This window comes from Melospiza melodia, chromosome Z (genome assembly GCF_035770615.1).
Source record: "Melospiza melodia melodia isolate bMelMel2 chromosome Z, bMelMel2.pri, whole genome shotgun sequence".
Lineage (NCBI taxonomy): Eukaryota > Metazoa > Chordata > Aves > Passeriformes > Passerellidae > Melospiza > Melospiza melodia.
In genome coordinates, this window is record NC_086226.1 from 53,115,797 (window position 1) to 53,132,757 (window position 16,961).

General features: G+C 37.8%; 1 protein-coding gene across 4 annotated transcripts in view; it reads left to right on the forward strand.

The window, feature by feature from the left end:
* LOC134431707 (transducin-like enhancer protein 4) overlaps positions 1–16,961 on the forward strand; it is a 98,109-nt gene that overhangs the window by 16,519 nt on the left and 64,629 nt on the right. For all 4 annotated transcript variants that reach the window (XM_063179836.1, XM_063179838.1, XM_063179837.1 and 1 more), the window contains exon 5: positions 14,820–14,882. In XM_063179836.1, coding sequence (XP_063035906.1) covers positions 14,820–14,882 — 63 coding nt within the window. The remainder of the gene's footprint in view (positions 1–14,819; positions 14,883–16,961) is intronic.

The following is a 16,961-nucleotide window of genomic DNA, read 5'->3' on the forward strand; positions in this document are numbered from 1 at the left end:
GTCACCAAAGTTGGTGCTGTTGGGACACATTGCCTTGGCTTAGTAGTTTCAGAATCACTTTTCAGAGTGGTACCTAATGTTTATATCAAAGTAGAAGCATAGTATGAATTTTTCTTAAACAAGCTGCAGAAGGCAGGACTCTTGATTCATCTCAGTTCAGGTGGGGTTTTTTTTTGTCTACTAGCAAGAGCCATGTTTCTTCTGTCCCAGAAAAATGACTGATATACCCAGCAGAAAACACTCTGGTTTGTGTGAGATTCTTAATGGTCCACTAAAGCTGAAAGAGGAGAGGTGCAGTTTGTGCTATCCCCCCGGAAAGATTCTGGTCAGCTGGATGATTTGTACTGGGTTACAGTCCCTGCCCAAAACCTATTTACATGGTTTACCCTGTGGTGTTTTTTTTATGTACATTGGTTCTAAGCAGGGACTGGAAAAGAGACTTTCCTTCTCCAAGGGAAGAATTGGGCATATTTCCACTTTTCACAGAAACCTATTAGACAGGGAAAGAGAACTAAAGAAAGAATATAAGTAATGTGTAAAATGGTCCGACTAAGCTCTTTAACCTCTATGCTATGACACAGAAATCTGTCTGATCTCCACTCCTTTTTTTTTTAATGTGTTGCTGCTGTATTTTATGTCTGAATAAAGTGCTAGCAGAGATTTTCAGCTATCTGGGGAACATGGCTGGAGAAGGACTGAGTTGCAGGGACCAGGTTTTTGCAGGACTGAGTTGTGAGCTGTGTGAGAAAGATCTCGATAATTTTTAAGCCAAAGACTCAGCAGAGTAGCTTCAGTACTGAAGATGGAAACTTGTGTACGCTTTTGATGACTTCATCACTGTGTCATTCCTGAGCAGGGAGACTAGGGGCTAAAGACTGTAGTTTGGGATTTTTCTGGTATATGCTCTGGTTTTTTTAGGATGCAAAGCTACATTTACATAGCTGTAAGTAAGGGTAGAAGCCCCCATGTGCTAAGGTATTCTAGAAAATCCTCTTGAGTATCTCTCTCTTGCTAACATTCTGCAGAATTACATGTCTAGTCTGTTAAGATATTTTTAAAAATCCCATTACATATCTTCTGGAGACTTCACCTGTGGCTTTCACTGCTTCAGATCTCTGTCTCTGGGAAGTGGAAGTAATATTGTTTCCTGAAGCATTGCCCTTACCACAGGGGATCGTTTGGAGAGCAAAGCGTTAAGAAACAGGAGGTGAGATGCTATTGCATGGGAGTCACTTAGAAGTGGCTGTGTTTATCCAATAGGGTGGTATGCTTGGGGCAGAGTGCTCTTTCCCAAACAGTTTTGTCCTCCTTTTGTTTCTCATGTGAATTCTGCTACCTTCTGTTCCAGCTGCAATTAACAGGTTCGAGTAATGTACCCTTCAGTGGTAGTGCAGTCAGTGCTTTCCCTGTGGTAGTCCATCTTCTCAGTCTCTGTTCTCCCTTTGGACAATGGGGTGATACTGCTTTTTTACCAGGGTGGGATTTTTTGGGGGAAAACCAAAATTTCTTACTTTGTGGTAGTACTCATGTGACCTGTGTGCATGTGCAACCTTTACAATGCATGTGTAGCTATGCATGAGTGGTTGCAACACAGTGGGATTTTGGTTCTCTGGTACAAGCAATTACATTGTAAAGTTAGGGATAATAGGGAGTTTGATACACTTTTCTGTGCTGGCTGGTTCTATGTGGAACTACGCAGAATTAGTCTGAGGCATGATCTTGGTGTAGCTCTTGAATAGATAGTTTCCCAATCTCTTTTTAAGCATGATTGTATTTTTACCTGCCCACTACACAATGAATTCCTCAAGGCTCTTTCTTGATTTATTTATTGCAAAGGAAGGAAGGTGATGACAATGAGAGATGTCAAAAGATTAGGAAAACCAGCTTCATATTCAGTAGGGAGGATCACAGCTTTGACTGAATCATCACTCCTTACTATATAAATACCCTACACAAGAGAAGCTGTAAATGTAATTTGAGCATAAATGCAAGTTGAACTTCTGAAAAGAAGTACTAGATTAAGGACTCTCTTCAATAGAATATAAAATAAAGGTTTGATATCTGGTTCTTTCTGCAACACTGCTCTGCTTTTCCACTTTGGTGGAGCAGTGGAATTTAGGTGGTAAAGCAGGTCACTTTCTGTATTTAAACATCAGTTTGCTTCTACCTGTTGTGGTTACCCTCCTTCAGAAGGGAGTCAACTTTGGATGCAGAACAGCTATGAATATAATAAAACTATAAAATCTCAGTGTACAGTCTAGGTTAGTCAGTAGAGCTGGAGATTTACAACCATAACACAGGTTCTGCAGTGGATATTGAGAGTGATTTTGTATTGCTTTAGACTGCAGAAAAATGGCATCTATTTTGAATACTTTGTTTGCAGGTACAGAGTTAAAGTGATGTTTGGTGCCTGTGGGTGGTATTTAAGAGTATTACTGAAGTACATGCAGGTGTGCTTGAACAGACTTGCTCAGGTCCTAATAACTGAGAAGTTGGCAAGTTTTGACTGTGCTGAGTATTTATCCAGCTCCTTGGGTTATTCTGTAGCTAGTTTAAAGCAATTTCGGTTTTATGTTCAGGAGCAGAAGTTATACTTGTGATGGTAAAAGTAATTGTATCCCTTGTTGGTGACATAAAAAAGTACATGTTTTCTCACATCTCTTTCCCTTGCTTTCACCCACACTTGCTGTGTTATAGTAGTGAAAATGGACTTATTTCAATATATAATTCAGTAATTTTAAACTGATTTCACTTTATATTGAAGTATACTATTTTCCAGCTTATTCTCACATCTTCACTGAAGCTCACACAAAGGAAGCACAGTCTGAACTATCTGCTTGTCATCAAACCTATTTTTCATCCTACTCCTCCCAGCATTTTCTGCTTCTTTTGTGAAAAACAGATAATGATTTTACACAACCAGGTTTGCAAACCATCGGTAGGTAGTTCAGTAATTTTAAGTTTCCTTTCTTGTATATTTCTGGCAAATTTCTAATGCAAACAGAATAGCACATCTAAGTCTCTAATTGTCATGGGAAGCTGCTGTTACAAAAAGGAATAATTATCATAGTTTGTGCAAAACAGATTTTCATAAACCAGAATATATCCAACCTCTGTGTATTTTTGTGGGTAAAATGTTAGGATGTGAATGAGTATTTTTCATGTAAATGCTCGCCTGAAACCTTTTTGATTAAAAGAGTGGCAAGATTACAGACCTAGCAAGCTAAATGTGAAATTAACAAGTCCAGAGTCTCGCATTTTGGTAAACCATAGAATTATTCCATGTCAAAAAGCCAGAAATCCATTAAATCCACAGCAGACAGGGCATGCAAATGTGGTTTTGCTGTCTCTCATTCTGTCTGCTATGACTGAAAAAAAATACATTGTTTTGTGAGTATGGGTTTTTCTTCACACTTTTGATCACAGTATTTAATTTCTTCATTTGACCTGTACTGACTTGGTATGTCTGCCCCTAATTTGCACTAGCTTATATTTATTTATTGTTTTGAATTCACTGTGAAGTTGGATATTGGTGATTTGATTTACCAGATATCTAACAGGTGCTCTAAAGGCTAGTTGAAACCTCAGGCTTAGCCAGTCATGATACTAACCTGAGAGGTGAAAAGATTAGGATATGATTGATACCAGTGTGACTTGGTGGCAGTGTAGTGGAGGAGGTGAACTGGGTGCCTTATCTTGCCCAGAGAACTACTGGTATCTCTAATAAAATGAGCAGCTTGACAGAAATGCTGTTGCATGGTCCCTTAACTGTGCTTTTGTTTCCTGACTCAAAGGAGTGCTCAGAAAAGTCTCACCTTTGAGATTTTTTGTGTCGAGGGCTGAAGTCTTCTGTGCACTTTGAGGGCAGAAGACAGCAGTGGTAATGTGAGGGGTGATCCTGCATTTGGGTCAACCCTATGGTAGACTGGTCCTGGGATGGTGTGTATATTTGAAAAAATGTAATTGTTTCATTTGGAAGTGGGCTCTGCTTCCATGTGGATAAATTCGTTGCTTAGTTTATCACATGCCCACAAAAATGTTACCGATAGAAGGATGGTGCAAGAAGGAGTAACTGGATTAAGGGCTACTTTTATGGATTAAGGCATTTTCTCTGCCTAGGTGCATCATATTTCGTGAGTGTGTAATACATTTCTGGCCCAGACATATTTATAGTAGAGGATCATGGGTGTGAAACTGGTACAACTTTGTGAAGGAATATTCTTCTGACTAATGACTCTATTAATATGAACATGTTTAAGGAGAGCTGCTTTAATCATATGGTTAATCTGTTTAGAGAGTTATTTACCCCCTATATTTCATGTGTTTACCATGTTCTAGATGCTCTTGTTAGAGTTTATAGGTGTAGTATCATGAAAAGCACATTTAATATATGATGTGTCCTGAGTATTTGTCTGGAATTACCGCAGTTCATAGTAGCTCTCCACAAAGGGTGATCCTACAGAAGTTACACACTGGAAAACATTGAATGAAATCTGCATTTCCTAACCAGATAGTTCTTCTTGATCTATTCCTCCTCTGTTCTGCTTTTTACGGCATTGCCTTAAACTTTGCTTTTCTACAAGAAGTTATTTTATGTTGAAATCCATTTTAGATGAAAAGTGTGTGAAAACTTCAATAATGCTGATGTAATTTAAAGATAAATGCCATTAGGTGTTGCTTGACTCAGATTCTGTCTGTTCTGGTAGGAGATTTACTGGGGAAATGCCATTCAAATGAATTGAACACCAAGATGTACTTAGTGTATCCAGCTGTCTTGGACAAGCGAATTTTTGTGAACATATTAAGCATGCATGTCTTACAAATGTCTTAGCATTTGCTTTGCAAATATGTTTTCTTAGGAAGGCTGAAAAGAGAATTGTAAACTACCTGATTATTTTAGAGGTATTTCCCTAGTGAAACTACCATTTGTTAGGTATTCACATGTTAAAGGCTTAAAGGACTTATTCTTTCATTGTCCTTCTCTTAGGAGGAAAAATTGCAAGAAATCGTAATTGCAGAAATGCTGAAATTAGAATAGTTATTTTCAGCAGAAGTAGTTATGATGAATGATGATTGAAATTATGAGCAATGACAATTCATATAAATATTTTCTTCTTGATAGAAGAAAATACGTGGAACTATGGTCTTTTTGGAACTATGGTCTTTTTTCAGAAGGAACAACCTTCTGAAGTGGTTGTTCCTCTTCAGAAAGCAGTATTCTGTTGTATCAGGAATCCCTTCCTGTTGAGCTGGTTGCAGCAAGTCTTTTACTTTAAAAATGCAAATAGCAATCAGTATCGTCTGAGTGTGAGATGATACTGAAATATGTCAAGTGTGGAATGTCCAGTCTTTGCTTGTTGGCTATTCTGCTCAGCTCCCCGGCTCCATGGCACCATCCCTTGTACCCTTAGGGCAGCATGCTCTAGAGGAAGGGAATTGGGATCCTCACTGGCTGTGTCATCCATGGTGTAAGCTCCTACTGACAACCTGCCGTGACCTACAGGGCACTGGAAGTTTTTAGCTGGTACTTCTGTAGGTGTGTGGCATTGCCATCTCAATCATGAGCCAATGCCTGAAGCTGAAACTTGCACTTAAATCTGGAGTAAAAGGAAATGTGTCCTACGTATACATTCATGGTATTTTAGTAAACTTCCACTTGTAGTGTGTTGATTTAACAAACAAAAAACTCTTTAGATCAGAAAGGGAGATAGGTGTCTTAAATGTATTCTGCTTCCTAGATGAACACTATTCCAGCAACTGAGATTTGATAGAGTATGAATCATTTATTTATCTTGAGAAAGAATTAGCAGGTATCATACTTCAGTTGGTTTAAAGTGTGAGAGACAACACATTATTTGAGTTTCTGTCTTTATAAGGATTCCAAATCAAAACTTGAAAATACAATCGCCACAGAATCCACTGCACTGATTTTTCATCTCTTTAAGAGATGTTAAAATTGTGCTGTTCTGTATTGCCTTAAAAGGGGCAATATTTTTGTCTATTGTTTCAAATACTAAAATCTGTTGTGTTAATCTGAAGAAATTGCATCTGAGTATTGCTCATTTTCATGGTAATGGCTATGAGTTAAAATTTTGTTTGCTTTAAATAAAAACCTTCTATCTTTTCATTTTTGAGCTAATTGACTGCTGTTTCTGATGTATTGAGAAATTGCTGGGTGGGAAGAAGAAACGAGTAATTGAAGGTAATACACAGCAAAGTTTCCAAGCACTCAGAATTCTTGTAAACAGAATTAATAAATCCACCAAATAGATTAGTGTTTATTCTTAGTATTTTCTTGTCTGGAAGCAAACACAATCAAGGTGTGACTATCAATGAATCAGACAAACTATGGACTCCACCTTTACTAGCCTGTAGGGCTGAAGTAGGCAAAGGAAACCAAAGGTGGAAGAGAAATAATCTTGTTCCTGATGTAGAAGGACTGTTTCCTGGCTTCCAGATGAGTTTGGAAGAAAATAAACTTGAGTTAAGCAGTCACATTGTATTTCTTGTTTTTATGAGTGACTTCTGATTGCTGCTTTTATCAGTTTGTTGATTGGTTTTATGTAGTTTATTAAAAGCTGTAAGACCACAATACTTGCTGGAGAAACTTAATTTTCTTTCCTTGCAGACTGTTGTATGTTACCACTGGTGGCAGTGTTTTCTGCATGTGTCAAGACTGTAAAGTATAAGTTTTTTAGGTGTAACTGGTATCTGTCACAGTCTTTGCAGTTCTCAACTCTGGTAGCATGTTGGTATCTAAGTGATCAACATTTGAAGCATGCTGCTCCAGAGTAAGCAGTGTAGCCATAATACAGAGAGTGGATGCAAGATAACAGGTACCTGTAGCTACTTATGAGTCTTCCTCTATATGTATTTGCAGACAAAAGTGAATTTCTGACAAGGGTCGGAAGTGGACATTGACGGTTTCATTTTGTAGTGGGGAAAATTATTGCAGTGTTTATGGTAACATTATTTTTTAAAAATCAGAACTCTCTTTTGTGAGCACAATATATGTAAGTTTTGAAAGCGTGGTTTCTTTTAGATTAAGATGCTAGATATTTTCAATGAAATCTTACTCCCTTAATATTTTTCCAGAGCAGTTAAGGCCACCACCTCAAGTTAAACACAGACCTATGGAGAACAGGTTTTTGCTCTCTCAATCTTTTCTTGTCTTTGTTTAACTTTTCATGATGTAGCATTAAAACTACTAATCTGTAGTATTCCTTTCTGACTGGTTTTCCTGTCACCCCTGTGAAACAAAGTGTAAAAAATCGTGTGATGTAAATAAATACATAGGAGACTTTTCTTCCCCTAACGAAATTAAAACTAGAGTCTAAAACCAATATATGCATATAGTGCAAGGACAGGCTCAGACTGGCTTGTGCCATTTCCAGCAGGTGCAGAACTGTGGTCAGACTCTTTGGCAAGAGAGTGTGAGGGCAGAAATTGAGTAGTAAAAGACTGTGCATGTGCTATTGTCTTTCAGCAGTTATGGGAAAGATTAAAATGGGAAATTCTGAACTAATTGCAGCTAGGGAACAGATGCAAAATACTGAACTTCAAGCTGAAACTGCCTTAGTGTGGTGCCATAGGTCTGTAAGTTTAAATTTTTTTTTCTCTGTATTTTATTTAACTGTTTAAAAATTGGTAGAGAGTGGTGGAAAGTTCTCATCCCTATGTAATGAGGACATACTTCACAAAAAAAAGTATTGCTGTGAAATGCTGAGGATTGCTTGTAGGCGAAGCATAGTACCTTAAAGAGGACTTCAGAGCTCTACTGACGGGAACAGCATTTCCTGTGGCAGTGTCCTTTCACTAATTTCTGTCTGATTTTTCCGCAAGTGTTTCCTGCTGCCTTTGAGGAAGGGAAATTGAAGCCAGTCTTTGTCATTTTAAGTTCCACTTGCAGCCTCTTATTGGATGCTCTGCAGGTACATATATCAGGGCAGGGCAGGATGCAGCTTCATGGCTGCCTGAGAAACTGAAGAACTTTGGTATTGTCCAGGCTGTGCATTTCTGTTTCCCTGCTTGCTGATGGAAGTTGATTTTAACAAAATACCATCAACTTCATCACGCAACAGGCCTCATGCATGTTTATATGTCACCCTAGTTGACTTGCTTTTCATTGTCTTAATCATGAATGATTCAGGATGTATCCTTTCATGCTCAGTTCAGCTCAGTGTGATTCTTGAGACATTAAATAATAGCTGTGTCTTATCAACTCACACAGAGCAGTATGTACATTAGAAAACTGATTTTGAGAAGTCTTCCACTCCAGTTTATTGCTTATGCTGCTGTTTGTAGTATTTTTTGCAAAATAGACAAATAAATTTACTTTAAAAACACTGAATTAACTTGCAAAGGGAAAGTTACATCACTTTATGAGATTTGATGAGATGTAAAAAAGTTGGTAGGAAAGTGAGGTGGAGAATGGTACTTGTAGTTATTTGGCAGTCTGGTGGTGGTGGTTGCATGTATGTGCACTGCTAAAATTGTTTTTCCTAAACATCAGCAATTTGGCTTGGTGAAGAAGATATTTTTTATTTAGTGTCCTTCTTACCACAGAAGGTATGAAGTTCTTTTCCCTCCACTTGCTTTGACTACAAGGGTAGGCTCTTTGTATCTTGGTTTCTAAACACCATTCCTTTAGGGCTGAAAAGAAATTTTATATTCAAGGCTGGTAGTATTTCCTCCAGTTCTGTAGAACTGGAGTAAGCATTTCCAGACAAAAGTCTGTGATTAAAACAAAACACATTCTTCTTTATGAATGAAGAGTTAATTTTCTGTGAAATACTAAGATTAGCTTTTTTGCTTGCTTTATTCAGAATCATGATATGTTTCATATAGTGTAATAATGTTTTTTTGTTCTCACTAATTTGTGAAATACTTGTTTAGGGTGTGTGCATGTGTTCTTGGTAAGCACTTAATAAACTAGATTGATCTTTTTGGCAAAGGCTGCATTGTGTAGAACAAATTAAACCTGAAATAACAGTTGTTGCAGATTATTTTTCTGAAAGCGTAATTGCATATATTCTTCTTCCTACTGGCTGCTGAAATGGGTTTCCCAATAATGTTTTATTATTCTGGTTTATTTCAACAATACATATATAGTAGTTTTGTTTCCATTCCACTGACAAACCTAGAGCCTCCAGTGGTAATTTTTTACCAGCAATTTTTTATAATTATAATAACCATGGAACTTTGTGAAATATAGTGGAAATATTTTCCCAAAGTTTATGTGCTATAAATAAAATCCCAATTTTCTTTTTTTCCACAGAATCATTTATGGTTTTTTTTTCTTCTCAGGAAAAAGGGAGTGCAAATAGATATTTTTGAACAACAAATTTATTCTGAACTCTCTATCTATTAGAACATTTCTGAATACTTTAATAACTGGAGTTTATATGACTCTTGCTTCTTTTTTAATCTCCATCAGTGCTAAGAATTGGGACATATGCTAAAATGCTAATTAAGGCATGTGAACATATTTAACTGAGTGCTTATGCCCTATTTTAGCTGTGTGTGGCAAGGGTAAATTGACTTAAACCATTATGTTGCCATCCTGAAAGGGATTTAGGATTCTAATGGTCCATCACACGCTCCTCTTTTCCTGCAGCTGATAGCTGTGGAGCCATGGTTGTGCTCCAAGGACCAGCTTTACTGGGTCACCTCAAGTGGCCTGAGGTATAGTCTCATCTACAGACTTATCTTTGAACATTTTTCAGAACGCTTTATAGGCACTTCTGAACTGAAGGTGTCAGGTTTTTGGATGTATTTAGGAAATAAAGTACCATTTAACTTTCAGGTCAAAAAGATTTCACTGTCTGAATCAGAAACTTAAGCTTTTGCTCTTGTGTTGAATCCCTGCAACAATGCTGAAGGGACTGTTAACTGATATGGGTCTTCATAATTTTACTGGGATCAGATTCTGGCACAGTGATTTATTATCATTTCTTCATATGCAGAAAAAAGGAAAAAAGTTAACATTGTAGTTAATAAATACTTAATCTTTCTCTTTTTAAAATTAAACCACGAAAGTGTTGATGAAAAGAGATCAAAATTTTTAAAACAGTGTCTTGTAGGTGTCTCCCAAAGGATGCAAACAATACAGGCTTGCATTACATAAGCAAAAAGGTGATTTGAGCACAAGTCTTTCCTTTCTGCCTTTCCTTCATCTTTTCTGGTTCCATGCTGGTGTGTTTTTATGCAAAACCAAGCATCTTTTGTGTTCAGGGAAAGGAGTAATAGAAGTGTCGGTGTTTGTTAACAGATTTGACAAACTGTGGCAGCAAAAGCTATCTTTTTTATATGTTGGCATGAGCAGTCACCCTTTTATTGGGCCATTAATGCTATTTCAGAGCGTCACGCTGTATCCACAGGCAATGATTTAGCAATTGTTTATCAGGAGCTTTCATAAAGCTTTGAATAGTATTATAACATTCAGTAACACTAACAACAGCATTTCAGAAAACGTGCCAGTTTACACGGGATATCCGTGAATATAGTTGTTTGGAAATGCATGACCCACATAACCTATAAATGTAATTGGAATTTACAGTGCTGGCATAGGCTGATGGATAGCAGATTAGAGCCCTGATTAACCATGTGATTCACAGGCTGGGAATATATTGTCCTAAGAAAGATTCATTAGATGCAATCAGAATTTCAAGTGGTCAGATGAAATTCAAGTATGCTGTTTGCTTTCCTTCCCCCTAACCTCACCCACCCACCCCCCCCCCCCCCCCCCCCCCCGCCTTGTGTTTTTCTTTTCAGGTTGCCCTTGTACTCATTTATTTATTTATTTTATTTCCAGAGCTGGAAAATACTACTTTGATGAATCTGTTCCTCACCCTAAAGCTGTCTGTCTGTTATTCATCAGAAAGCAGGTCGCAGTTCAGTGAGCAGAAGAAAAGATTTTAATAGAAGCTGTGCCAAGGGCTGTAATGCATCATTTTAGGGCCCTAATTACATTACAATGACAAATATCAATGGTGACAACAGCAATAACCTACATCCTTTAATGGCTATGCTGGAAAAGGAGTTTGGGCACTGTGCCATCAGATTAGACTTGGTTTCAAAACATAGGCCATTAGAAGTGTGTGTGTCCACAGCATTGCTGGCTGATAACTGAAGCCCAGTAGAAGGACCTGTAAATAAATGAAGCCTCTCTAAAGCCTGGTCCTATGGGACAAAAGAGGTAAAATTAGATGACTCTGGAAGCAGCTGTGTTTCCGAGGCAACTTTGACTTTCTGTGTGAGGAATTGGATGCCTGGTTTTATGAAATCATACTTTCTCCTTCTGCTGGCAGTTAGACTGATCATGAAAAACCTATTGACCTGATGCCTAACAGAAAAAAGAAATCCTGAAGTGTTGCTCAAATGTAGGGTTGTAAAAATGTGTGTGAGTAGAAATGTGAATTTGTGCTTTACCTTGTGTCGGAGTTTGTACCTTAGGCAAAGAAGAATGAGTTTCCAGGCTTCCTCCAGGGGTACTAGGAATAGGTCTACTGAGATGCTAATCTATGTCATCAGTACCTACACCTTCAAGCTTCAGGGCAGCATCTCAAGAATCCCATCCAGCTAGCTTCTGGCAGCTAACTCCTTTCTCCTGTATGTTTTGTGGAAGACAATCAAGCCTCTTGCTGTGGCCTTATCTCCTGCAGTTAATTGTCAAAACAGTTGAAGTATTGAGACAGAGTGTACTTCATATTTACCATGTGAAAATGCCTGGTGTGATACTTTTACTGCTACAGAGCGTGTACCTTCCTATCATTTGTGCATGTACACAGTGTTTTTCTTTCCATGCCTTCAGAGTGCATGTGTTCTCCAAAGGTAGGCAGTCCGTGTCTCAGTCATGCTGTGTCTCTTCAGTCTGCTGCTGCTCAGCTGGCCTGTTTCCTTGCTGCCTGAGTTTGGAGGATTATAACTGTATACACAACCACAAAAGCAACTGGGGATGCTTTTTGTTAGGGAAAGTGAAGACTGTTTTAATAAGGAAAAAATGCCAAAACTTCGGCATAGCCAGGGCTTTTTGGCTTTGTTGTGATTGGCCTAGCAGAAACGCTGCTGAGGGATGTTTTGACATCACTTGAACCTGTTTTAGCTATTTTTCTTCTCCACAGGATGAGTTGGGTGCTGTCTCCATCAGCTCACTTCCCTGCATCCAGCATGCAAGGACTTGTTCTGCACTCCAGTGGGATTGATATAAAGACATTTATTGCTGTTGTGTAACTGTACATATTCAGCCACCCGTTTTCAGTTACTTACAGCTTTTTAGAAAACTCTTTTTAGTTGAACATTTCCCAGGTTTGGAATCTGCCAGAGGTGAATTTTTCTATAAATATTGAGTAAATGTATTTCAGCCCACATTGGCCAGAAGAGCAGTAGAAGGGAGACATACATCTGTTGGGGAGAAGGGAGAGAAGTGATCAAAAGAAAAACATAATAACTGAAATAACTTGAAGTATCTGTGGTTGAGTACCTTACTTGAGAAGAAATGCCTCAAAGTAAATTGAATACAATTATTTTTGTTGACTAAGCTATATTCTAGCTGGACGGTAATTTACGGGTTTGATGGGGAAGCCAGTGAAGTTTTACAGCCTGTATTACCCAGGAGGTCAAATAAGACAATTGTAACAGTCCCTTCTGGCCTTAAAATCTATGAATCTACAAGCTTTTTAAAATTAGATGCTGAGCTCATGCATGGCTCTTCGGGCTGGTTTTGTTCTCAGTTCCTTAGCAGTGCAGTAAAGCTATCTAGCTGATGTAGCTGTGGTAGAAAAGGGGTTTTCCAAAGGCTACCCACGGGGAGCTGTGCAGGGCAAGGTTGTGACAGGCATTTTAAAGATGGGAGGAGTTGTTTTGCAGAAGAAGAAAGCATGATGTGCCTTTTTTTTTTTTTTTTTTTTTTTTTTTTTTTTTTTTTACGAAGGCACGTGTCTATGTTAAATGGCAGGTCAGAGTGGCTTCAGCTTACCCCAAGACAGGGGGACTGGGGAATTTTCTGCTCGTGGAAAAACCTTGAAGAATAGAATGTGTAGTTTTCTCACTGGCTTTAGGGCACTCAGGAGATTTCTCAAAAAAAAAAAAAAACAAACAAAAAAACCCCAAAAAACAAAAAACAAACAGTGTGGCTGGAACCCAAAATTTGGAAATGACCAAGAACCACTAAGACCAGGTACTTTACAGCTGTGCCTTATATTACAGTCTACATTTCCTTAATCAAATGCTGTTGTTCAAGTAATGCTGTATTGGATAGTGTAGCCTTTCTGACTGAAGCTTAGGTGCACAAAACTTGTGACTCCCTGTGCTGCTTCTGTGTAACAAGCAGTTATAAATTTCCTTGTCAGCTAGTGTAGTGAATGCTGTCTATTTAAAAGAATATTTAAGTTTTGCCTTGTGATAATATCTGATATTATAGATGTATTTGAAATCTGTGGATAATTTAGATTTTTGCTGAACAGAACATATTATAAAGTATCCTATAAGGTACCTATGCTCCTGAATAAATAGAAAAGATGTATTAAACAAATACGAAAAAAAAAATCATTAAAATGCGTAAATTTAATGATATGAGGACTTGCATAAACAGTGAAAACCAGTGAGGAGATACAAGGACAGTTTAACATAGAAATTGCTATATAAATAGTGTATGGGAATTTAGGTGGATTTCAGAGAAAGGGAGAAGTGTATTCCAAAATAGTATGTATTAAGTCATGTGTATCACACAGTATGCACAAGGGGGCAGAGTTAGTTTCACATGTGCACTTACCTCTTGCAAACCAAATCTGCTGGTTACATAGCTTTTTAACTGTAATATTCCTTGAACCCAGATTTATTTTATTTGAACTTCTGACTTTTTAGTGCTGCTTGTGAGCCTTTCTGATCTACAGATTCTTTTCCAAGTGTTTGCTATTTAAAAGACAGCATAGCAAAAAGGCTGGAAGGTTTGCCTTTAGAAGAAGGAATGCTAAATTGCATGTTAGTATGTCTTTATCCCATAATTCGTGACTTTGCAAGAGGAAAGTCTGATCGTAAAATGAGGAGCTGATCCTGGTTAGAATTTAGTGTAAGAAAATTATGGTTTATAGTAGGAAAGTCTGTGTGGCTTTGAATATTCTGCTTCTGGAGCTGTAATTCTTGTATTATTTAAACAGATCTCCTCTGTCTCTATTGAGATTTTCAGATTAAATACAGAGAATTGATCTCTGATATGAAAATAAAACAATGTGTATTATTAATTTGTGGTTACAGTTGCCACATGAAAGTAGCTACTACTAGCCAGGAGAATAGATAACAGCAGAAGTGTGTTACAAGGCTGCAGTATTCCTTCCTGAAATATATGGTAGAATGATTATCAGTAACATTGTATATTGCAATGCTAATGTTCTCATGATACACACTGTTACAAGTAAATGGTGAATTTGTTCCCTTTGTTTACAATGGCATTGCTCTTGTTTGAAGTGATCCTTCCTTTTGCGTCATTAGAGAGAGTTCAGTTTGATACAAAGAATTTTGTTTATCTTCTTTGTTACATCTCCTGAAGATTCTGTTCTTTAAATTCCTGTGATTATGTAATTAAAATTAACTACACTTTGTATCAGTTCGATACAAAATATTTTAAGGAAAATATAGCCAGAAATTGCTAGCTTCCTAAGTACATTTGGATCCCTGTGCAAACACTTTTGTTATTTTGAGAACATCTCTGGGCCAGAGTATGGCCAGAGTTGAAAGAAAACAAATTTCTCTTTAGGGTTCATGGGTGACAGTCATGTTTGAGAAATTATGTAATTGAACTTCTTTTTTCTTGTGACTTACAGGCAGAAATTGTCAAGAGGCTGAATGCTATATGTGCACAAGTCATTCCCTTCCTGTCCCAAGAGGTAGGTAGTCATTTGTACTGCTTCTGATCTAAACGATTGCATCATTGTATCTATTACAAATGTGGGGCTTTGTGTTGAGACTGTTTCCTTATGGATCTCTTGGCACTTGTAGATGACTTTCCGTTGTGCTGTTATCACTTTATCATCATTATCTTCAAGCCTATTGCAATATCATTTAAATATATTTATGAAGTGGAATGTGTTGTAGTGTCAAAGCAGAATTTTAGTTTAAATATTTTTCTTCAACATACAATGTAGTTTCTCTTGCAGTTATGATTTTGTGGGTCTGAAATCAAAGACAGCTTGCAAAAATGCTAGAAAGGCATAATTTGTGCTCCATCTTTGGCAGTGAACATTAAAGTTCAGCAGAAACTTCTGTTTTGGTACATGAATAGTGATGTTCAACACAGCAGGCATAGAAACACAGTTTTTATGCTGGCTCTTTGCTCTCTGTATCCCTGATTACTTCCTACCTTAAATCCTTTTATGTTTTTGTGTATTTGGGGAATATAAACAGAAAATTGCAACTCACTGTGAGCTAATTTCTCTAACCATTAATTTTCTCCAAATTATGATTTGCTAGTATTATTGTGAGTGCATTGTAGATAATTTAAAAGGCGCTGGTATTTAGGGGAGTAAATGGGAGCTAATGAGGAAACTTCCAAGCAACTGGCAGGTGTGAAGTAAATAGGAAGTGTGGTTCATGAAAGGAAACCTTTGGTGCATATTGGCCTCCCTTGTCCACCCCTCTGAAGGAAAGGGACTGGACACTGGGATCTGTTGGTGCAGGTTTGTGTGCATCAATTTAGCGCACAGTGTCATTTTAATACAATATGTAGTTGCAAAGACAGAATTGGAAGGTGTATTTTTATGTGTTGCATCTGTAAAACGTCATGCTTGAGAACGCGATGTGACTTCCTCCTGGCTTTTCAGTTGTTACATAAAACGCCAGTGCTTTTCGAGGGAGCTGCTCAGCTGGCTGCCAATGAGAGGCTGTGTGATCCATGTTGCTGTTCAGCTTATGAGCTTTGTGCGTGCCACACGCGTGTGTGTCTGTGTGTATTTGAAACAAGAATTACGCCATCAAACCTAGAACCTGACGGTGTTTGTGAGTGCCACTGTACTCTCTGCTTATGGAGATGGGTTTGTGGAAACTAAATAATGTGTAATGTTCTTGCTCCATTGCTGGAGGACCAGAATTCAAGTCCTTCACCGATCTAAAACAAGTAGCTGTTTTGTACTTTGACTGCTTCAGAGTCTCTATAGGGTGCAGTTACACATTTTTATTTGCTGTTCAGAGATAGCATACCATATATAGACAGCAGGGAAGGATTGAGAGGGGAAGCATAAAAAAAAGCTTTTCATGTGTCTTGACAGCGCAGCTGCCAGTGACTTTTTTATGATGGGTTTAGGAACATATTGATGATTTTTTGACCTCTTCAAGTAAGAATACATATTTAAATCAGTATATGTTGGCATACACTGATGTGTCAAAAGGGAACGGAGCTTCAGGTTTGAGTAGTAATAGTCTTGGTTTCCCTCTAATTTGTATCCTTAAAAAGTTAATGTCTTAATGGAAGTCTCTTTATTTCATCATCCAGATTAATAGAGAATTGAATTGCAGCATGCTTTTGCTGTTTATGCATTTTGCATGCAGTCTAATTGTGGAATAATGGCTGAAAAATGTGATCAGGCTTCTTTATATTGTGCCTGAGGGAAAAATGAACAAAATACAGTGGTTGCATGCACTGATGGCAACATTATTGCCTCATAATAGCACCAGGTTAACTTGTCTTATTGCTTGTTAACTTTGTAAGGAATCAATGGCTTGTGATAACTCACTTAGAAGTAAGAAATTGTGGGCAAAATCACATAGAGAACTTGTGAAAAGGATGCATTTATAATACATCACCCTCCTGTGTACTACTGTCTGCTTTGTTTCTGGGGGCAGTCCAGTATAGTATTCAGTAAATTCTCCAGGCCTCAGGCAGTTTTATTGTGCTGTACATCATCTAAGCATATATTTAAAACAAAGTTTCTAACCTGCCTAAACACACAGTCAACTGATACCTTGTTTTT